The 22,248-nt window shown below is 52.2% G+C and overlaps 1 protein-coding gene across 3 annotated transcripts in view; it reads right to left on the reverse strand.

Annotated features, from left to right (window-relative positions):
* Window positions 1–766: 766 nt before the first annotated feature.
* Window positions 767–22,248, reverse strand: part of NAV2 (neuron navigator 2) — a 394,949-nt gene continuing 373,467 nt past the window's right edge. For all 3 annotated transcript variants that reach the window (XM_044919653.1, XM_044919654.1, XM_044919651.1), the window contains 8 exons: window positions 21,108–21,276; window positions 17,929–18,164; window positions 15,471–15,625; window positions 15,183–15,254; window positions 13,384–13,580; window positions 12,371–12,489; window positions 6,451–6,654; window positions 767–3,709 (listed from right to left, as the gene is read on the reverse strand). In XM_044919653.1, the coding sequence (XP_044775588.1) occupies window positions 3,584–3,709; window positions 6,451–6,654; window positions 12,371–12,489; window positions 13,384–13,580; window positions 15,183–15,254; window positions 15,471–15,625; window positions 17,929–18,164; window positions 21,108–21,276 (1,278 nt within the window). In that variant the 3' untranslated portion in view covers window positions 767–3,583. The remainder of the gene's footprint in view (window positions 3,710–6,450; window positions 6,655–12,370; window positions 12,490–13,383; window positions 13,581–15,182; window positions 15,255–15,470; window positions 15,626–17,928; window positions 18,165–21,107; window positions 21,277–22,248) is intronic.

A 22,248-nucleotide genomic window follows, 5' to 3' on the forward strand; every position in this document is an offset into this window, starting at 1 on the left:
CCAATAAGCTCCACACAAGTAGCAACATGTTAGAGGAGAAACAGAGAAGGGGAGGATGGACGTCGATGGTCTCGTGACAAAGGTAGGTTTGCTCGGCTTCAGGGCTCTCCCTGTTTGCTCTATCCAAGGAAAAACGGCTTGCTGTTGGCATGAAATTCAACTCCAACAAGGACTTGCTCGAGCACAGAAAAGCCAAACCACTAATCTGAATAAATAAGCATCAATTTTATTGAATCATGAATAATTTAAGACTGGTACAATCATCAGGTTTATTCTCTATGACGTGGGGCATGATCTCCAGTAGATCATTGGCAAATCCAAAAACCTCATGACAAATGAAAATTAAATAGGGAGGGCGGGAGGGAAGGAGGAAGGAAACATACCGTACACAAAATACTCAATTCCTAGTTTTCTCTTTAAAAATGGCTAGAAAAAATTCATCAAAATGCAGCACTTTAATCAATTATTTACAATTTCTATGTTACAATGAAAAAATGTACATCTTATAGGACATATTTCATAAACTGCTCCACTGGAAACAACTAGATTAAAACAGCAAACCTTCCATTTAATATCCACAAAGCTGGATTATTTTTTTTTCCTTTTGAAGTAGATTCGCCACGATCAAATTTGAGTACACAGAATTTCAAAGTTGAAGCATCGACAGTGAAATAAAAAATGTCCCCAAGACACAACAAAGGTCTAGGCAAGTCTCATTCCTTGTCCCACCCCTCCCCCACCCCCAAACTTAAATTAAAAGATATTCCCATCTCATTTATGGCCTGTATAATTCTTGGCAGTTTGGGAAGAAGACTTTTGGCTTCCATTGGTAACTCAACATAAATGTTGCATAGAATTTCATACATTTCAAAATTAGCCTAACTGTAGAAAAAGGCAAAATGGAAGCATTTCGGACAGAGCCCTAAATGAGTACAAAGTCACTTTGTCAAAGGTGAGTGACACTAAAGTAAAATATGACTGAAATAAGAAATGTGCACATCAGACAACCCTGCTTCCCGAAACTTTAGGAAGGACACGGAGTTGTGAATCACACAAGGGCTACACTACTTGAAATCACTGGTCACTAGTTAGGCAGTACCAGGGACAGAGGTCTTGGTTCTGAGCCTGGACCCAGTGGGAGGGAAGTCTGTAGGAGGGGAGACGACAGAAAAGGTGTCAATTAAAACAAAAGGGGGGGTTTCAAACAATATTGGCAGGTGTCTACTCACAAGGTGACTGGGAAAACTGTCCCCAAGGAGAAGTCCATTTTACCTCCTCCCAAATTCACAGTATGAGCGTGTAAGGTCATCGTTGGGAAACAGATTGAGAAGGACCAGTCTTCAGGTTTACCAGAAGGCTCAGGGTGTGGACCGTGGTCACAGGCTAAATTCATGGTTTAAAATTTTTATGAAAAAACAAAACAGAACAAGACACACTCACACATCCAGATGGCTAATGAAGGCTGTGCGCAAGAGAGTCTGAGTTTACGGAGACGAAAGCAAGGACAGCACGGAGAGCTTTTCCATTCACCAGCTAGTGGGACACATTTCTCCTTTTCCTCTAAGGAGGAAGAAAATGGTGTCATCCAATGTCATGCGAGCAGTTTCAGGTCAAGTTCTCGTGGTAAGTGAATGAAAAAAAAAATGTACAGAGATGGACCTTCAGAAATAGAAATGTGAAAGGTGGAATAAAAACCCTGATTGTTAACAGAGACACCCCCACTGGGGTCCGATGAAGATTCTCTTTATAAAGCAGAAACAAACAACTTAGAGTTTTAGCACTCTCTGTAAAGGAAATACCAGTATGTTGAAGACACATCCTAGCAGGGTATGCATCAGCAATGCCTTGCGGACTTGCAGCAACTTTTGCCTTTTCCTGCATCAGACAGATCACTGTCCAGGCAGAGTGTTAGCTGGAGACTGATAAGAACCTAAAAAAAAAAAAAAAAAAAAAAAAAACAAAAACGCATCTTTTTTTTTTTCCTTTTTCCTTTTACCCATGGTCACGCATCCACACAAATGAGTCTTTTGGATGAGAAAAGTCACAGCAACTTGAGTCCTCCTAATGAGTAGATGACTTTTTAGCCCTGTTTGCTCTGATGGGGAAAATAAACAAAAAAACTAATGGACCCCAGGCAGGCACAACACTCGTAAATGAACACGGTTAGTACAAAACCAGTAAGGCATCGCTTTGGGAAGGTCAGCACCAAAGAGGTCAGGCAAGACTCGTCCGGACGGGGACCGGGGCTTCTGAAAGGGAGCGGACTCCGGCCCCTTGTGGAGTTGTGTCACGTTGGTTCTGAGGAAAGTGCAAGTCTTGTGCGAGGTGACCTCAGCACCCCACCTGAGGTTGGGGCTGGCACGCCTGAGGTGTTGATGTGCGTTCTGAAGCCTCGAGGACGAGAAGAAAAGGCAAGGTCCCCGCTCACCCGTGCGTGGAGGATGGGGTCCTGGTCCACTAGAAAGGACGTGACCCGCCCCGCCCCGCCCCCCCCCCCAGCAGGGCGCGGCGAGGTGTAAAACCGTGAGGATGGACAACTGAACAACCAGAACTCAGCAGGACCAAACCGAAACTCAACTCCTGCGGTTCTTTCTTTCACCAAAGGACTGATTCTGACCAAAGGGGGGGGGGGTGGGGGGGGAGAAAAAAATCTTCAAAATCAAAGAGTCAGAAAAGGGGGGAAACTCAACCTCATTTGCAAGGGGGTAACCAGTTCTCCAAAACAGACCAATTCTCACTGTCCACAGTGTTTGCAGAAAGAAAAACCTGATTCATTGAGACAGGAGGGGGACGTAGACACGGGCCGTCTGCATCGTGGCCACATCCGCTTGCGCACGTTCCACTCACGCTCAGGATCGACTGGAGGCTGACGGGTCTGGAAGGTGGGGCTGAACGGGAACAGGCAAAAATACCTCTCGGGTAAGGAGAGCACCATTTAAGAAGCAGAACAAAACAGCGAGCGCGCTTCGCGTTTCCCTGCGGTGTCCCTGCGTCGTAGCTGCGCAGTCAGCCGAGTGGGACCCAGCGGCGCCCGGCCCGTTAGCACCAGCTGTCTGGGCGGCCGGCTGCGGGGGAGGCGCGGGGGCGTGGAGGCAGATGCAGGCTGCTGGCGGCAAGACCCAGGCCCGAGGCTCTATGCCGAGGGGAAGCTGTGTTGCCCGCATTTCCAGCGTGGCTCCAGTCTCTTCCGCCCTGGGTAGCTCGCCGCAGGATGCTGTGTGGTTTCAGAAGCTTCCAAGCGGGTTCTTGGTTTGTTTGTTTTCTTTAGAACCTTTTCATTTCAACGGTGACGATCGTTTCCCGAGAAGTACCTTCAGTGTCTTAGGGAGGTCACGGCAACAAGGCAAACGATAATGAAAATAAACAAGAAGGTAGTGCAGGTCTCCCTGTGGAAGGGAGCGGTGCCAAGGCGGCTGGCCTGGGAGGCCCACACCCAGGTCGAGGCTGGAGGAGGAGGGGTCTGGGTATCCCTGCAGCTCTCGCGCCGCGGCCGGGGGGCTGGCTCAGGAAGGTGCGGGGCACGCAGGTGGGGTGGGGCAGGGCAGGGAGCGGGGAGGCGGGCAGGCTCCACGGCTGGCCCCTGTCACAGAGTCGACTCTAGGGACGAGTCCAGGATGTCGTCGTGATGGCTGTTGCTGTTGGAGTCGCTATCGTAGCTCTGGGGGCTGGAGTAGTTGGCCGCCTCCTGCAGCCTCATCAGCATGTTCATCTGGGGAGAGAGCAAGAGCGTGAGCGGCTTTCAGCCTGGCAGCCGTCCACCTCTGGCCTTTTCCAAGCTTGCGCTACGTCCTCCAGACGCACCCCGGGTTGCAGCCCACAGCGGAGGCCATAGACAAAAAAAAAAAAAACAAAACAAAAAAACCTACTGTGGACTCCGGGCCAGGCTTCCAGGGTTCCAGTCCTGTCTCTACCACTTACGAGCCGCATAACCTTGGGTAAGTTACTTAACCTTTTTGTGTCTCAGCTTCATCGTCCACATGAGAACAATCGTACCTGTCCTACGACGTTGTGGGTATGGATTGAGTGAATATATGCCAAGCACAGAAAAAATAGGAAGTCTTCTAGGAATACAGAATTTATTCTTTATTTGCAAGTGACACAGATTACCCCTTACCCAAGCACAGCCTGCAGACGGCGTAGAGATGCCAGTCAAGCTGGCTCGGCCCCGCTGACATCTGAAGCACACGGCTCCCCCTTCGGGGAGCACCAAGCCCGCGGGTATGTCTGACTCTGGCCAGAGGGCAGCCTGGAGCCGGCTGTGCTCCCACTCCTGCCGAGGCCACCATGGGGAGGTAAAGGACAGCAGCAGTTACAAGCAGAGCCATGAAGCACAGAGGGGCCTGAATTCCAAGGCAGGAAACTCCGGGCAAATTACCCACCATACCTGAGCCCCCAGGTCCTCATGTGCAGAGCAGAGAGAATAAGAGCACCTGTATCTCACAGGGTTGAAGGAGGCAATGAAAGGACAGGATGTGCATTAGACCCTCAGAAGAGGGCTTGGCGTGTAGGAAGTGCTCAATAAATGAGATCTGCTATCATCATCATCATTTGACTTTAAGAGTTTAAAGAGTGTTCTGAGACCTTCCCAGTCTACAGTCTATTGGTTATTTGTCTGCGAGTGAAAGGGAGAACTAGGAACTAATTTTACTTGCAACTTTAAATTGTGTCTTTTATATTTTACATAGCAAGTAAGTTTGAAAGTAGGGTCTCTCTGAGCTAAGGCCAAGACATGATGCAGCTGGGCATGAAATCCAGCTGCTTCCTAGCCAGCTGCCCCTCGGAATGCCTTGCGGTTTCCTTGGGTGAGCCAGGGCGCAGAACCACCATCAGCCGTGCCTACTGGTGTAGCCATGACTGGGGAAGAGGTGGAGCTGAAGTACAAGGGGCAATCCTTGGCAGCCGTGATTATTCACTCATCAAACAGCCCCAGTGTATTTACAGTGTGTGTTCTCGAACAAAAATGAGTCAATACTCTTCTTCTGGAGGTCTCGGTCTCATGAGGGAGAGAGAGACCAGTTAACAAGAGACCTCGGGCCCTGGGGAGGGAGAAACACAAGTATCTATTTGATAGTGGGGGTACCTGAGCTGGCACAGCTCACTTCGGGGTACCTGGGGCTGGAGGGAGAGTTTTGTGTAACTATTCCAAGAGCTCCAGGTTTACCTAAATGCCCTTATGTTTAGTCAGTGACACAAATACTCCCGGGTAAGAGAAGAGTGTCTGGGGATGAGGGAGCCATGCTTTCCTCTAGAGATCTCCTAAATTCTATTTTTATGTAAGGAAAGAGCTCATGAGCTTGCAACCACAGAAACATCTCCATGACTCTGGCTTTAGCCGTAAGTCATGTTAGACATGGCGTTTTCAAGTCTGGTCCTTTCTTCTGCAGAACCATTGTTGTAAACACTGTACATTAGGTTGTGCATAGTAACATAACAACTCCCATTTAAAATACAGTTCCTATTTATAAGAAAGCTCAACAGGACCCCAGCTCCTTCCTGCCAGTGAGGAGGATGGCAGACAAGCCAAAGCAGCGATGATGATGATGATGATGATGATGATGATGATGATTTTTATCTAGCAAATCAATTAGTCATCAGGGAAAGAACAAGTCAGCTGTCTTTTAATTCTGCTGCATCCCTCATGAATATGTTCTTTCATTAAGTAATGCAAGTCATATTTTTTGCTGTGTTTTTCCTCTTGCCTTAGCTGCCAAGGGAGCTCAAGGGTAAATTGAAGGCATAATGGTCACTTAAGTATGGGAGGCTCTGGGGTATGTGCTTCCACTTTCTTTAATAGAGCTTCTGATTTATTAGGTCTAATCTTGCAGTATAACTGTATATGGGTCTTAGGTAGGCAGAGAACACTATAATTATAGTGTTATCGTCCCTGGTCCAGGTTCTTCTCAAAGGGCCTTTATTTGCTTTCGCAATGGTGGGGGTAAATAAGAAGCTCAGGCAGTTACACAGACTTAACTCAGGTCGCTGGCCTTGGGACCCGTATTCAGGCTTCCCTGTCCTCTGAGAGTCCCTCGCGCCCTGAAACCTCTCCCTGCGTGTGCGTCTGATCAGTCAGTTCGGGCTTCTGCTCCTTAGCAATCTCCGCCTTTGCTCTGGCACTAGTGGGAGAGATGAATGGGGCAGGACAGTACGTGATAAAGTTGGTACTCTAATCAGAGGGCAAAGAGTGGGACAGGGGCGTTTAGGTTGGGAAAAATCACATTCGTAACCTTTTATCTTATACCGGAACAAATTTCAGAGGGTTAAAGGCCATAGTGAAAAACTGACCCCATGGGAGATAACGCTGCCAAAGTGCGACTAACCTTGGGGTGGGTCCAGCCTTCCAAAGAGAGACCCTGGCTCAGTCATGTCTCTATTCCCAGCATGCCTTGCGTCATGCCCAATATACAGTAAGTGCTCAGTAAATGCTGAGCTGCTCTGAGAGCGGAGACTTACCAGTGGGTCTCCTTCAGCATCGCTGGGGGGCATCTGCTTGCTCGCAGACCCTTCCCGAGGCATGGAGTAGCCGTCGAAGCCGACATCCTCAGGCCGGAGCTGCAGCAGGGGAGGCCACTCGTGTTGCTGTGGGCTGGCTGCCCAGGGGTAGGTGTCCATCACCCACTTGGCGGGATCCTCCCAGGGGGCCCGCCTTCCATAGAGCTGAAAACAGGAAAAGAAGGAATAGTCTGGGACTGGCCCGAGACCTCCTCTGCAGCCCTGGTTGTGCAGCCTTCGGAAACCTCCTCAAGCCCAGCATCATGCCTTCCCTGATGGAGTAACTGCACTTCCAGAATTCTAAGGAAGGAAGCCACCGGAGGTACCCACAGCTTGATGTGCCAAGACTGAAGGCAACGTGACCTAAGGGTCAAAGGTGCTGGCTTTGGAGTCATTATCTGACCTGGGTCCCCATCTTCACTCTGCCACTGTCTCACCGAGTCACCCTAAACTCTACGCTTTGCTGATCCAATCTGAAAAGTAGCCGCTTGCGGGGATGGACCCCAACCGCATGATTTGAAGCATGTGCCAATTTCTGTGGTGTAAATACTCCTCCTATGGCCGATTTCAAACCACCAATATGGTAGCACTGAACTTGGGAGTTGGAAGGAGGTGCTGACCCTCGGCTCACGAGTCGGCTCTAGTATCCCATGGGGTGAACCCCTGAAGATGACCTCCGACACCGATCGTGCGCCGGGCATCAACACCACAGTGGGGGTCACCGACAGCCCTGGTTCAATAAAATCCCATTTCCTGAAGCAGCTCGGACTCTCAGAGCCCCTCACAGCAGCACTGGTCACTTTCAAAACAGCACCCTGTTAACCGAGGTTATGCACGGGTATCGGAATTTTAAGTCTTTCAACTATTATCCTTCAAAATTGTCCGGAACAACTGACGGGAAACTATGTTATTTAATTTAAGGCCTTTTTTTAAGCCTTCACTATTTAATGATAAGATTATTACAGCGGATTTTACCAGCAATGTCAAGAAATCTATTATCTCTTCCAAGGACAGAAACCGGGCCGCTGCCCGTCCCCAGGTGGGGCTCTGCATAGGATACAGTCTTCATCTTCATCATACCGTCTGCATCTTCTCTCTGTTAATGCCACCACGGCTGCCCCATCTTACAGCTGATGGTGGGTCAGCAGCGTTTTACAAATACTGCGCAGAACTGCCATGTGACTCCAAGGGGGAGCAGGACTGCCCGAGTCTCCCAGATGAGGGGGGACAGGCCCAGGGAGGAAAGGCAGAAGAACAGGAATCCAAGTCTGTCTGCCTCCATGCACCACTGAGTCTGAGACGTGGCAAGTGTGCTTGCCCAGCACTGGGGAGTACCCCTTCGACAGGGGACCATGGGGTACACAGACCAAAGACTCCTGAACCACCACGTCTGCAGGGCAGCTCCCTCCACCCTCCCACAACTCCTACAGGAGAGAGGGGAGAGAGGACTTGCTACCAGAACAGAGCTGAGCTCTGACTGACCAGATCACACCTATCCAGGTCCTAGGCTGCCCCAGCTGGAAGGAACTGGAGTCCCCTGGCCTTGTTTACTGGATGGGGTCGTTGGGGTCTAAACAGGAAGGCCAGCCGTGAAAGGTTATGGAGTGGAGCTGGATTCAAACCCGGGACCTCAGCTTCCTTGTCTGGGCCTTTCTTCCCCTCTCCGCCCCTCCTGACCGAGTCCACCTGGTATCAGCAAGAGACAAGAGCCATGACTCAGCCAAAACCAGAGTAGGGAGAGGCAGACCAGGCTATCCACCAGACAAGGGTGTGTCAGCTGGGTGATTCACGGGGCCTACGGTACCGCTGACCTTGACGTCTGATTTGTCGGGGAAGCCACCCACCCTGCCCGCATGGCCCAGGGGCTTACCTGTCCCTCCCCATTAGTGACTAGCTCTTCCTGTGCTCAAGACACGCACAGCCTCCTGTGACCTCACTGCTTTCTCAGACGCCTGCACCCGTCCCGTCTAGCACCCTGACCCTGTCTGTTGCTAAATCTTCCTTCACCTGGGGCAGTGGTGAGTCTCGGGCCTGAGGATTCAGTCTGGTGTTCTAAAGGCTGTTCCTGGTCCGAGCGAGAAGGGATGACGTGAAGGTGAGGGCATGTGCACGTGTGTGCAAGCCAGGAAGGGAGGGAGCACACAAGCATTTGGGGCATATTCAGAACTGAAGAAGGCTGCTCTCCATCAGAAACATTCCTGCAATTTTAGAAGCTTCTCCCTCCAGAGGGAGGTTTGGGCCACATTTCCCAAGCCAGGCCTCACGCGTGAGGCTGAACCAGGGCCTTACTTCCGGAGCCAGTCTGGAAGAGGAGAGGCTCAGGGCTGCAGAGCAAGAGGCTGGGATGTGGAGCTCATCCAGTCCTTAGACATAATATGGCCTAGAGGTTTTCAAATACTTGCTCTTCCCCTGACCCTACCACTGAGTAGCCTGAGGACCTTCTGGGCTCCACAGAAGCCAGCCGGAGAAAATACTCTTCTAGTCTAAGCTGCTCAGATCACAGACAGGGAACCTACAGACAGGAGACTTGCCCAGGGTCTCAGAGCAGGTTGGGTCATCCGATAAATGGCCCAACGCTCTTCCCCGCCCACCAGGAGAACACAGGTCCTTTGAGTTGCTCTATAGACTTCAGACACTTTGGCAAATGTTTACAATGATGGCTCCAAAGGGGAGCAGGACTGGGAACTGAGTCATAAGATAAATGTACATTGGGCGCATGTGAACGTCATCTGCAAGAACAGAAAATATTTTTACAAGCTTCCACGCTTGCCACTAGACATGTTCAAGACCAGGTGATGAATGGTTGGGTCAGGACTATGGCAGGCAAAGGAATTACCATAAAAGCTCCTCGGCCCCACTGCAGCAGAGCCCTGAGGCAGCTCTGGGAAGCAGCAGAGACAGTTGGACAGAGAGACAGGCAGATGGGACATTCACCTTCCTCTATGGCTCAGGAGCTGTGGGCTGAGACAACAGAACGAATACCGGGGCCTCTGTGAGCCTCCTGACTCCACAGAATGTGCGGAGCCGCCGGGAGGTCATGCTTGCCTGCTCTGAACCACAGTTCCCTCACGGCCACTCGCTCCCCTCACAGGGTCCCGTGAGGAGTGGCCTCACACAGCATCTAGCACACAGTTAGCAGGGACTCAGGGTAACACAGGGGGAGTGGGGAATCGAACTTTTTTTTTTTTTTTTTTTTTTAAACAGAGGAATCCTTTTGTTAAATGAAATCTTCTGTAGAAAACCACCCTATGAAACACAATACTTTGTTCCCTGAACCACCTGAGGCTTCTGGAAGTTAGGGGGTCCTGAGGACAGCTTGAAAATCCCAGAAGTAATGGAGGAGTCAGCCAGACCTGGCCCCAATGCTGGCTCATCACACCCCAGTGAGTGACCTTGGGTAACAGTAAAAACTCTTGTGAGCCTGGTTTCCTCGTTTATGAGGTACTCTTTGAGCTGTTAGAACCAAAAGAGATCGTGCACATCAGGCCCCTCACAGGGCCCAGCAAGTAGCAGACCCTCAATCAACGTCAGCAGACTTTCCTTCAAAACCAGAGGCCTGAAGAACACACCAGGTTTCCTCATGAATCAGTAGATTCTGGGGATTTTCCTGGGCTCCTCAGGATGATGAAGTCACAGGTTTGGGGCAAGGTGGCTCACTTTTGAGCAACTTGGTAAAATGCTAATTCTGCTGCCTCCCCACCCCCACTTGCTCCCACACTCTTGAAGGATGGTCTTTCAAATGACCTCACAGCGCAGGGAAGCAATGACTTTTTTTTGCTTCACGCTGAACTGTTAAGTCCCATGAGATGGTGGTGTGGTATGTCTCTGTTCCCTGCCCCAGACGGAACGTTCTATAGCCATCCCCAAATCCTTTCAACCGGTGGCCTCCGTGCTCTTGGTGGGAAAGAGCCCCAGGAAGGGCATTTGGACTCCACCTTTATGGCTGTGCCCAGAAGGCTTTCTTTGAAATTCAAGTCGAAAGGAGCAGGGTCCTGGCACGTCCATCCTGGGTGAGCACCGACAGGGGGCCAGCTGATGTGTAGTTCAAGGCTGGAGTACGCCTTGTGTCTCCCCACTCATGGTTTGTGCTTCACTGCGCAAGGGAGGCCAGCCCTTAACCAACAGAGCCCATGGGTTCTTCCAAGCACGCCCTGAGGTCACTGCCTATCCTTCATCACAAAATACATTTGGAGCAAAGCAGCAGCAGATGAACAAGTGAGAGGCGAGGCAGAAATAAGAGGAAATGGCGCACTTCCTCTAATTCCCTTACTTCTTTTGAGCAGCATGGGGGTCCCCCGGAGGTGCCGGGCATAGCACAGCCCCAGGAAAGCCACTGAAGGAGAACGGAGGAGGGGGCTTCTGAAATGAAACCGACTTCAAGAATCCAGCATGTGGGAGATGCCTCCACTGGCCCAAGAAAACAGGAATGACTGCACAGCTCCTTGGGTGTGCGGCACGGACAGATCATCTGATTAAAGACTAAACTAGGGTCTGCTGACCCAGGTCAGTGAATTTATCTACCTAGGGAGATTCTACTGCAAAGATCTGAAATCCCTCACACCTTGCTTTACGAAAGCCACGTGACACAGGAGAAAGGCTGCCGTCAGTGAACGGTCTTTGCGTGTGACTAACCAATGATTTGGGGCTGACCAAGGGACTGCCTATCTGCTTGCCTTCAGGTGCACCTCGATTGCCCCAAGGCAGCCTGCATTTGTGGGACAGCCGTGCTCCAGCTCGGTGAGGCAGGAGCTGCAAAAGGCAGGGTATGTTCCTTTCCCAGTTCTTGCCGTCCCGGCAGCCTCTGAAACCACAGGCTGCTTCACGGCACAAAGCGGCTACACATCCGCCAGGGGCAGTGACACACACTGCGGCCCCGAACGGGCTGTACCCCATACACGCACGTGGGTGTGCCCCCTCCTGTGCCCTCCACTGGCCCACAGCAGCCTCCTGGGTCTCCAGCTGCCCAGCGTGGAGGAAGCCAAGGAGCCCTTGGGAACCCGGCTGGTTCCTGGACTCTTCAGCTGTGCCTGATGCCTGCTCATTACTCAGTGTGTGTGCTGCAAGCCTAGAAACTTCTACAGCCGCCTCCAGACTCAACCGTGTCACTGGTGCAAGCTCCAATTTAATGCTAAGCCCGCCCTAGCACTCAAGGCTGGGCTGAATGAGAAGTGAAGGATGCTGCCTTCCAGCCCCTGCAATGTAGGGGCTTGCAGCCCCGTGGGCCCCAGGGTCGTGGGGGGAGGCAGAGTGGGCGGGTGAAGGTATCTGGGTGGCAGGTAGTGAGTGCTATGGGGCCGAGGCCTCAGAACCTGGAATTCGAGTTAGGGGACTGGACTTCAATCTCAGCTTCTTCAAGTATCCTTTTTATGACCTTGGGCAACCCACTTACTCTCTCTGAGCCTTAATTTTCCTCTCCTGAAAAATGGAGACCAAAAAAAAAAAACAAAACACCTCTGCTCAAGTCCCAGGACTAGGCAGGCTTGAGTCAAATAGCAGAGAGGAGACTACTTCGCAAACTGCACGCTTCCATTTCTTGTGCGCTCGCTGTGCTGGGCGCTTTATGGCCATGACTGCATTTAACCCTTGCAGTAACTGCTTGTGGTAGAGGATGGTCATTCTCCTCTTCTATCAGCCAGGGCACTAGGGCACAGAGAGGCTGAACAACTTGCCTGGGGTCACACATGAACAGTGGCGGAGCCAAAATATGCAGCTAAGTACGTCCTACTCTGTGCCAGACTGATGGCCTCCCCCGTGAGGGGCTATCACCCCATGTCAGTCAGACGTCTAAAGGAGGAGATACAGACAACTCATCGGGTCACCAGAACAGTTCCCCCGTCCTGCCCCCAATTCTGAGGAGGCCTGTGGCAAGCACGCTCCTCACCTGGAGTCCTTCTCTGACAGCTTCCAGGAGATAGGGGATAATCGAGTAGTTCCACAAGTCGGTGAACCACACCCTGGAGCCATCCACATCGATGGGGCATGACAGGAAGAGCCGGGGGCCTGGGGACCACAGGGAAAGTCCATCAGAGCTGAAACTGGGGGGTTAAGAGAAGCCACGGTCTGAACAAACCCCACAGGAGGGACCCTGTGATTTTCTGAATGACAGCAGAAGTACTGCTTCCCTGGGATCTCTCTCCCCTCCCAGGAAATCACCCAAAAGAGAGGAGAGGCTTTATGGAGAGAGATGTTCACTGCAGTAGGATGAACCCTGACCGCTGGAAACAGAAGTGCACTCAGTGTCCGAGAAGAGAAATGGTTACGCAAACGATGGTACAGCCACTTTGATTACTCTGCAGCCTTTGGGAAGGACTGTGAAAATGGAGTAGCAACACAGATGCTCAGGGAACAATGTGAAATTAAAAAAATGAGCATCCTGGTGCACGCTATATTTGCAACTACACAAACCTACATGTCTGGACAAGGACAGAAAACAGAAGTTCAAATTAACATTCTGTTAAGATGGTGGGATGATCAGAGGTCTTTTTTTCTCTGAACCCTAAGCTTTGGGAACGTTGATAGCATTTTATTTTTAAAGCGGAGCCAATGTGGCCAGATGGCTTGCGCTTAGGGGAGCCCTGCGCTAGGGGCTCTTCACAGAGCCGGCAGTTTTTGCATCAGCCTGGGCTGGATGCATCGCTCTGCAGCTGATCAGCCCTGGTCCGCTGTGCAAAGATGAGGACAGGGACACAGCACCGGATGCAGATGACTGGCAGTCCGGGGGTCTGCCCTGGGCTGTGATGGTCCCTCTGTCCCCTTCTCACCCGTGTGGACAGTGCAGCATCCAGCTGACTTGTGCCTGCCAGGTGCTGTCCCGGCCAGGGCCCCGAGGACACGCGTCTGAGGCGGCCAGAGCTCCAGGAGCAGTGCCTGTCCCCTGCCTGGCCTCCCACCTACCTATGGTGACGTCTGAGGAGCTGTGAGCCTCCAGGAAGCGGTTGAGGTGATGCCAGACCTTGGGAATCCAGTCGATGATTTTTACCAGCTCCACATTCCGCACTCGCCCACTGATCTCTGTTTCCATGAGCTTCCGCCTCAGGAACCGGCCGAGAAAGCCCTTCACGGGCTCCGTGTGGTTGGCACAAAGCACCCACCTGGAGGAGAGTCAGCAATACTTTTCGGTGATGATGACTGATAAAAACGATGCCAGCCTCCCCAGTCAAAGCTCATTAGATCTGGAGTTACTAGGACAGGCCCTATAGTGCACCCAATTCGTCGTGGCGGCCCTGTGACAGAGCTACGACAGCCATCCCCATTTCACAGATGGGAATGCTGAGGCACAGACAGGTTGTACAACTTATCCAAGATCAAACAGCTCTTTAATATAGAAGGGCTAAAATCAGGACGAGGATGGTCTAGCTCCAGAGTCTGAGTTCTAACCACTGGGCCTGCTGCCTCTTGTGCTGGAAGTCAGGCTGTGGCTGGCCTCTGGAGCTGTAACGAAGACTAAGACGCAGGCCCCGTTCCCCAGAAGCACACGGTCTAGTGGAGGAAGTAGATAAGCAAACAGAGGAATGAGATGTGACAAACCCCAGGGAATCAGAGAAGCCTCCCAGAGGATGGGATGTCTGAGACCAGGAGGGGGCTGGGGTCAGGGTGGAGACCAGGCTGCCCCATCTGCAAAGGCGCATGGGGTGGTCGGGGAACCTGCCAGAGATTCAGTGTGACCAGTGTAATTCAGTGTTCGGACCTGCCAACCTACAGAGTCTGATTCCATTTTGGAGGCCATGGGGAGCCCCTGAAGGAGTTTAAGCATGAGGGTTTTCTGGTCAGATCTGAATTCTAGAACGCTCACTCAGCTGCCACTGGCACAGCAGATGGCCTCCAGGGAGCCGAGCTGCGGGCAGGCGCCGTGGTTGCAGCGACGGTGTGCTGGGAGCCGTGGTGGGGGGGCAGGAGGAGAAAGCACGGACGAGACAGGACAGCCTGGATGCAGAGGCGGCCATGATCTCGGGCCTGGGGGAGTCGCCATTTCTGATGATCACAGTTCGGGTCTGCTCTCAATAGATTTCCCTCAGAGATGTCTGCAGATGGCCAGTGGAAAAGCGCCAGGGACCTACCCCAGAGTGGCTTCTCAGCCGCATCCCAGGGCCTGGGGGGCGGTGGGGGGGGGGGGGGGTTGCAGTCACCTGGGAGGTGGTGCAGGGCAGAGGGCATCCAGCCATGGCAAGGCCAGCAGCAACGGGACCTTGCACGACCGAACTGGACAGTCCCTCCAGCCTTGGCAAGGCTAGCAGCAACGGGACCTTGCACGACCGAGCTGGACAGTCCCTCCCACATCCCAGCAGTGACCGCACCCCGGTACAGGGCCAGGGCAGAGGGACTCCCAGCAGCTGGAGCGCAAAGGCCCACAGCTCTGAGGGGACACTCATAAGCAAGAGCTTGCATGCTCATGATCATCACTTGGGGCGGAGAGATGCATCACCGGGGATGTGAGGGGGGTGGGCAAGCCCAGAGCCGCGGCCTTGACACGGCTACCCCAGGGCGGAGACTCAGGGAGACCTGGGCTTCTGTCTCAGCTCTGCCACCGACCGGCCAGGTGACCCCACGTGAATCAATTCTCTCAGCCTCCCTGTCCCCAGTTGCAAGATAAAGCTAGCTAACTCCTTGAAGCTGTCGTGGGAGTGAAATGAGTTACGCCGGGGCAAACGCTCAGCATGACGGCCAACGTGGGCGCCCGAACAGCCGTGCCTTACCTGAAGTTGTGATGAAGCTGCAGATTGGGAGTAGATGAGGTAGCCTGGTTCATTGTGCCGATTATGTAAGGGCTGTGGGGACAGGAAGGAAAAGAAGGCCCTGTGAGTCAAAGGCAAGCCAGGGAAGGTGCTCATGGAAGCCCGTGGCATCGGCAGGTGCAGGCAGATGGCTGCTTGCCTCCCCCGCCCCCCACGCGGAGCCCAGGCTGTGTGGGCACCGTGCCCGTGCAGCACACATCCCGTGGCCACCGTCCTCTGGGGGCCACGGGGTCGGGAGCTGCCCTTTACCATTTATGGTCCTTGCAGTTGAGCAGCCCATTGAAGATCTCGCCCAGGGAGCTGACGTGATGCAGGTTGTCGAGGATGATGACGAGGGGCATGTCCACAGCGTTGTTCTCGCTGGTGCACTGGTCAGCAAGGTTGGACAGGTACTGGCGCAATTCCTGGGGAGGCCGGGGGAAGAATAAGTGGGTGAATGCACCCCAATAAAGATGCACATGCTCAGAGCCTTCACTTTGCCCAGGTCAACACAGGCGGAAAGGCCTTTCAGTAGGCCATGTGGTGAACCTGTATTGAGTGCCCATCTGCTACACAACATCATCCGGGGGGGGGGGTCAGGAGATGTGGGGTGGGCAGGGGGTGAGGAAAGCCTGGGTCCTGCCTCTTGGAAGGCACTAGGTAATAGAAAACCTGCCTGGGGCAGGAGCACGGCACTGTGGGGTGCTGAGGCATCGTTCTGCATCCCTGTTCTAATCACCTGTCTACAAGTGCTGTCATTTTTCTTGATATTGCTTATTATGCCCACCTTGCAGTAAGCTCCCAAGGGCGGGTGCCTTATACACCTCTGTACTTCCGCAGCACCTGCGTGAGAGCCACTTATACAGAAGTCCTCGATGGATCGACACAGCAAAGGACCGCCCCCCACCCCCCACCCCTGCACAGGCTCGCACCGCTCATAGTGCCATCACAACTAGCCAACAGTGCAGGGCAGAGGGGTCAACATGCAGAGGGGGCCCTGGAAGGTCTGGACTGAACTGTGGAGAAGAGGTCGGGGATTGGCTTGTGTTGGAACTAGGATGCAGCGCAGCCCGGCTGGAGTGAGGGATGTGTGTCAGAAGACGAGGGATAATGGTGCCAAAGAGGAAAGGCCGAAACGGTGAGCGGAGGACCGGCCAGGGACCACAATGCCTGCCTGCTGGTGTTACCATCATAGCAATAGTGGTCAGGGACTTAGAGCCTCACACACACAATCTCTGTAGCCCTATGGGAACCTTCCTGGGTGGGCACTGGGATTATCTCCGTTTTACCAATGAGGAGGCTAGGGCACATCAAAATCAGGTGCCTGGCTTCAGACTCGGGGCCTGCCGCGGTGCGGGTTCTTTATCACATCAGACGGTCCTACGCGCTAGCCTGAGAGCTCACAGGGTGATGCTCCCTCCACCTCCTACAAACACATACACGGGCCTCCCTTTTGAGTCAAAGTGTGGCTTGCTAACATCAGAAAAAGCCCCATTTTTAAGTTACTAGTAATTTCTTTTTCCTTTAGCCCCTTTCCACCAGGGGTTCGTGGTCTCAGGCACCTGAGAAGGACAGAGTTTCCAGAGCCTTCCTTCCCCTGCTGAGGCTCGTGGGGTATGGTTGGTGAGCTGTACTCTGCAGAGGGTGCTGGTCAAGGGGAACGTGAGAGGGGGATGAAATCTAGCCTGGGCTCGATCCCCAGCCACATGCCTAGGGTCCTTCTCTCACTGGTCCTGGAAGAGGGTGCCTTCCCTTAGTAGGCTCACACACAGAGACTCTGGGTACCGGCACCCTGACAACTTCTCTCTAGTTCCAGCCCAACATCAAAATCACCCAGCTAACTGAATGGCGCAGATTCCGGCCTGCCAAACTTACTGAAAGCCGTCATCTGGGAATGAGATCCAGGAATCTGTATCTTTGAGCCTGCCAGGTGATTCATAAGGCAGAAGAGTCATTTCCCAATCGCTTCTGACTCACCAGTCCCCTTGCTCAGGGCCAGCCCGAGCGAATCATCCATCACCTCCCACTGCGTGAACAGTGAACAGGTTTGAGAAACCACTTCACGATCTTCGCCCGGGACCAGGTCCAGACGTCTCCATCAGTCCCCATGAAGCAGGACTGAGCCTGTTTGCTGGCTCTGGAGTCCAAGACGCTGACTTAAGCCCTAGTCCACTGCTCTGTACCATCCAAGGGCTCCTAGGCACATGGCCACCTGCCTCGAGCCTCAGGTCCCTTCTCTGTGACAGGAGAGTAGCCACGACCTCTCTCTTGAGGGTACTATCGTGAGGTGGCCAGTTTGTTGGTCATGGGCAAGCAGTCTGTGATGTGAGCTGATATTATGAATGTCAGCACTGTTCCTCAAGAGGACATTTCATTTGGGAGAAAAAGAGCACCAAGTAGGCACACGACAAATTCTTGGTAAACTAAAATGGATGCTTCTGGGGTGATCCTAAAGGACTCCTAGCACTGAGCATCACAGCCAGCTCAGAGCGGGCAAGTGAGAAATGAACCAGCTCGCCTAACAGATGGCACTCCTCACTGGAAGTTTTGGGTTCAAGCCTTCCCTTCTGCTACCCCATCCTGACTTCCGCCACCAGGCTTTCACAAGCCCAAGGGAGAACACCCGGGCAACACTGCTTTCCCATTAGGGCGGTGGTGGCCTCGACAGTTCTGAAAGGGCCACACGGCACCCCCTGGCTGGGTGGCAGCCTCCAAATGACCTCCTCACCTTGCTGGACTTGTGGTCCACGTTGAAGGTGGCGATGACACCATCTGTCAGCTCCCGTCCCTCCCGCAGCACCAAGTACTCGGACAGCCGGTTGGCCAAGTAGGTTTTCCCGGTGCCACTGGGGCCGGAGAGGATGATCCGCCGGTGCTCCACCAGCAGGGAAACATAGCGCTGCAGGATGGGCTTGGGGATCAGGGACTCGAACACCAGGGAGTCCAGGCTGTTCTCCGCGAGCCCTGTGTTGGAGAGGGACAGGAAGGGTCTGAAGCCCTGTGGAATGGGTAGCTCTGCGCTTGCCACCTGGGTCTGCCTGGCTCTTTCCACGGCGGCCACTCTGAGACGGCTGCCCACCTGGGTACACGGGAGGCTGAGCGCAGGCAGCCACTGCAGCCTGCTCACGAGCACGGTGTGGTCTAGCACCTGGCTCTGCCGGCTCGCCCAGACTCAGACTCCACTCTGACACCCGGGCCCGAGGGCCCCATCTGTCCTCTGCAGAGTTCCTAAGACTCTGGGCTCTGCTTGTCTGTCTGGATTTGCCGTGCTACTGGTGTCTGCCCAGCCCAAACCTGAGTCTCCCGTGTCTGCCCAGACCCTGGGGTTGCCTGTCACCCTGTTGTCTCTTGTGCCCTGTGCCACCGCTGCCCACACTCAGATATGCCACAGAGGTGGCCACGCTTTCATCCTGAAAGCAAAGAAATGCCATTTGATTCAGGTATGTGATGACTGGTAGGCGAAAGCTGAGATGCTACCCACCCAGACCTCTGAGCCTCAACAATGTCAAGAGGAAACGTATCTTTCCTCTTTCCTACGTGGGACAGCTCCACCCATCAGGGCTGTTGGTTTTTTTTTTTTTTTTAAGATTTTATTTATTTATTTGAGAGCGCGAGAGCAAGAGAGAAAGCATGAGCAGAGGGGAGGAGCAGAGAGAGAAGCAAACTCCCCGCTGAGCAGGGAGCAAGACACAGGGCTCGATCCCAGGATCCCGGGATCATGATCTGAGCTCAAGGCAGCCACTTAACTGACTGAGCCACCCAGGTGCCCCAGGGCCGTTGGCTATCTACTTTTATTTTATTTTTAAAGATTTATTTATTCATTTGTAGTGAGAGAGAGAAAGAGAGCGTGTGCAGGAGCAGGGGGAAAGGCAGAGGGAGAGAAGCAGACTCCCCACTGAGGGTGGAGCCTGACGTGAGGCTCAACCCCGAGACCCTGAGATCATGGCCTGAGTCAAAATCAAGACTCAGATGCTTAACCTACTGAGCCACCCAGGGTCGTTGGCTTTTTAAAAACTATTTTCTTGTGGGCGCCTGGGTGGCTCAAATGGTTAAGCATCTGCCTTCGGCTCAGGTCATGATCCCGGGGTCCTGGGATCGAGTCCCACGTCGGGCTCCCTGCTGAGCGGGGAGCCTGCTTCTCCCTCTGCCTTTCTCTCTCTCTCTCTCTGTCTCTCATGAATAAATGAATAAATAAATCTTTAAAAAAAAAAACAAAAATTATTTTCTTGATTATCATTCTCAAGAGAAGATCCACCCAAGGTTACTTGTCTAAAACCTAAAGTAACTCTGTTAAAACTCACCTTAAGAAAACTAGTGTATGTAGGTAAAAAATATATTGAAGAGCATTTAGTCCACTTTTTTTTAAGATTTCATTTTTAAGTAATCTCTACCCTCAATGTGGGGCTCAAACTTACAAGCGCGAGATCAAAATCACGTGCTCTACTGACTGAGCCAGCCAGGCACCCCCATTTATTCTATTTTATAACAGTATCTTCCTTTTACATAATTATTCACTGCAAACAGACCCCACAAATGCATTTATATGCTTGTTTCTAATCCCCCCCCAACCGAGAATGGCCCCTACATGCAGGAGACTATTCCAGAATGACCACAGTGAAGGTTTCTAAAGGACTTATCTTTCGGGTACAGGCCTAAGACTCTCCTGGTACTGAGCTCAGTGTAGCCTACACTGGTTGAAACTCGATGCGAAGTGCGGAATGCAGGGTCTCTCGTCTAAACTTAATAATGAGGAAAAAACCCACAAAAACATCTCTCTCTACATATACGCTGCTCTTTTGGTCTTTTGCCCTAAAACCCCCTGGGAATGACTGTTCTGCAGATGAACTCACTGCAGGACACGCGTTTAGCATTCCCGCTAAAGCTAGTTTGGGGTAGGTTCCCGTCACTTGCACCCGAGGCCACGTGTGTGCAATAGCACTTGCTGGTAAGATAGGCTGTGTGTGAGGCTCAAGCGGTAACGTTAGGCCCGTCAATGGCAGAGCAAGGTGTGGATTCCTGCTCCTAAGGAATGGTGGGGTGCTTCTGGAAAACCTCCCAACCAGGAAACAAAGCTTGCATCAAACAACCCCAAAAGTGCCCTGTTAAAACTACAGTCAAAAGCTGTGAGTTACAGGGAAGTAAGATGGGACAACCTGAAGGGTGAGCTTCGCACAGTGTTTATTAATCTATTCTTTGGCGGCGGGAGGTTCATAAAATAGAGGGAAAAAAGGGCTTTTGCAGTCAAATACATTTGTGTCAGACTGGATTCAATAGCCTTCTTATTGACCGGAGTCAGCGTATCCGAGGCTGGAGTTAGTGCACCCAGCACCCATACACTCCTGTCTTCCTGTCCCCTGAACACAAATGGGTCTAATGAGGCAGTTTTCTAGACTTATTTGGCCAGGATTCTCCCCCCACAAGAATACTTTGTGGGCCTAGCGTTCCTTGGAACACACTTCGGCCTGGGGCCTAGCATCCCTAGGGGATGAGGCACCTGGAAGGGCCAGCAGCGCCGTGCGTGGGCACGCGTGGCCCTCGAGCACATCGCAGCTCCCACCTGTAGAACAGGACCACGTCCAAGGCCGGCTGGCAAGAGTAACCCGTGGGTATCGGCGGAGCCCCGTTTCAGCAGGGCTATTAAGATTCCAACACCTCAGAGTCATAAGGCTTAATGGGACCTTTTGTTATAGAACTTCAGCAATAAACTAAAATTGTTTGCTTCCGGTGGTGTGGAAAAAGCTAAAGGCCATTGAACTTGCTTAGGTAAGAAGGACTGTGGTTGCAGAGGTAGAGAAACCTACCCACACACACGTGCAAACAAAACTGTGGCCATGGTTTCTGACGCCAAGTCACAAAACAAAAACTTCAAGTCCTGAAAACTCCGACCTCCGCCGTCGGCCAAATTACCTTTGACGGTCACAGAGATGGTCGTGTTCTCGCCGACCAGATAGCCACAGGGAAGAAGCTCGGGGGTCTCGGAGGTGTTGCTGCGCTTGATTTCCCCAATGCTGTAGCCCAGAACACTATCTGAATTCAGCCCCAGCTGACTCATGGGGTCGACGTGGATGATGTATTCCTGGGAAGAATAAAATCAAGACCCCGTCAAAGATGTGGCTAGAAATCTGCCCATGACTCATGTTTTCCTTGGGTGATTTATGATCATCTTCTCTCTCAGTTGATGCCTGGGTTGAAACCGAGCTGTGGAACAAGGAGGGGGAAGAGCTTTCTATGGGGATGATGACCAAGTATCACAGGCCTCTTCAAGTACAGATTTATTTGGTTAGTGATGTGGAGGGAGCCCTAACACAATCGTGAACGTTTAGTCTGGATGAACCAGGCAAGGAAAAGTTAGACTGCTTTTCTTAAATTCAGCTGAAGTCCTGAAGACACCAGGGCCTGTGAATAGTGCTGGAAAATTCATGAGAAAGTAATTCGGACAAGAAATCTCCCCACCGGCCCCTTCTCTTGGCTCACAGCAAACTCTACACTTATGATAAAAGGAGCAAATCCCAGGGCTGCAAGAAAAAAGCAGCTTTTGGTCTTTAAACAGGAAAAACTGTGTTTAATTTGGAAAGTATGCCCTCTGAGGTGAGTGACCAAAAGGTTTTAGGTCAGTGAACCTGCACCGAAGGTCCGTGGACGAGGAGGTAGCTGGATGATGACTGACGTGGAATATCAAGAACAGGCCTCTCTACCTTTAATGGTCTCACTTCCTCACACGTGACGCCCCACAGGCTCTTTTCAGCCTAAACTGTTGTCTTTTTAATCTAAGATTAAACTGCCCTTCAGCAGAGTTCAGGTTTTGGCTCTAGGAAGCAGGATTTGTCTTCCCTCAGCCATTCACATCCCTTGGCCAGTCACATTTCCACAGCCTGCCAAGATGGGGAAGATCTTTGGCCAGAGAACAGAACACAGGGCTTCCTGTGGGTGAAGCCACCTGAATCTAGATGCTAGAAAGAGACCAGAGTGGACTGGGTAAGTCAGGTTTTAAAGTCAGACCAACTCAACTAGACCAACGTGGTTGTGTTCTAGCTCCATGATCTTGGGC

This window comes from Neomonachus schauinslandi, chromosome 11 (assembly GCF_002201575.2).
Source record: "Neomonachus schauinslandi chromosome 11, ASM220157v2, whole genome shotgun sequence".
Classification (NCBI taxonomy): domain Eukaryota; kingdom Metazoa; phylum Chordata; class Mammalia; order Carnivora; family Phocidae; genus Neomonachus; species Neomonachus schauinslandi.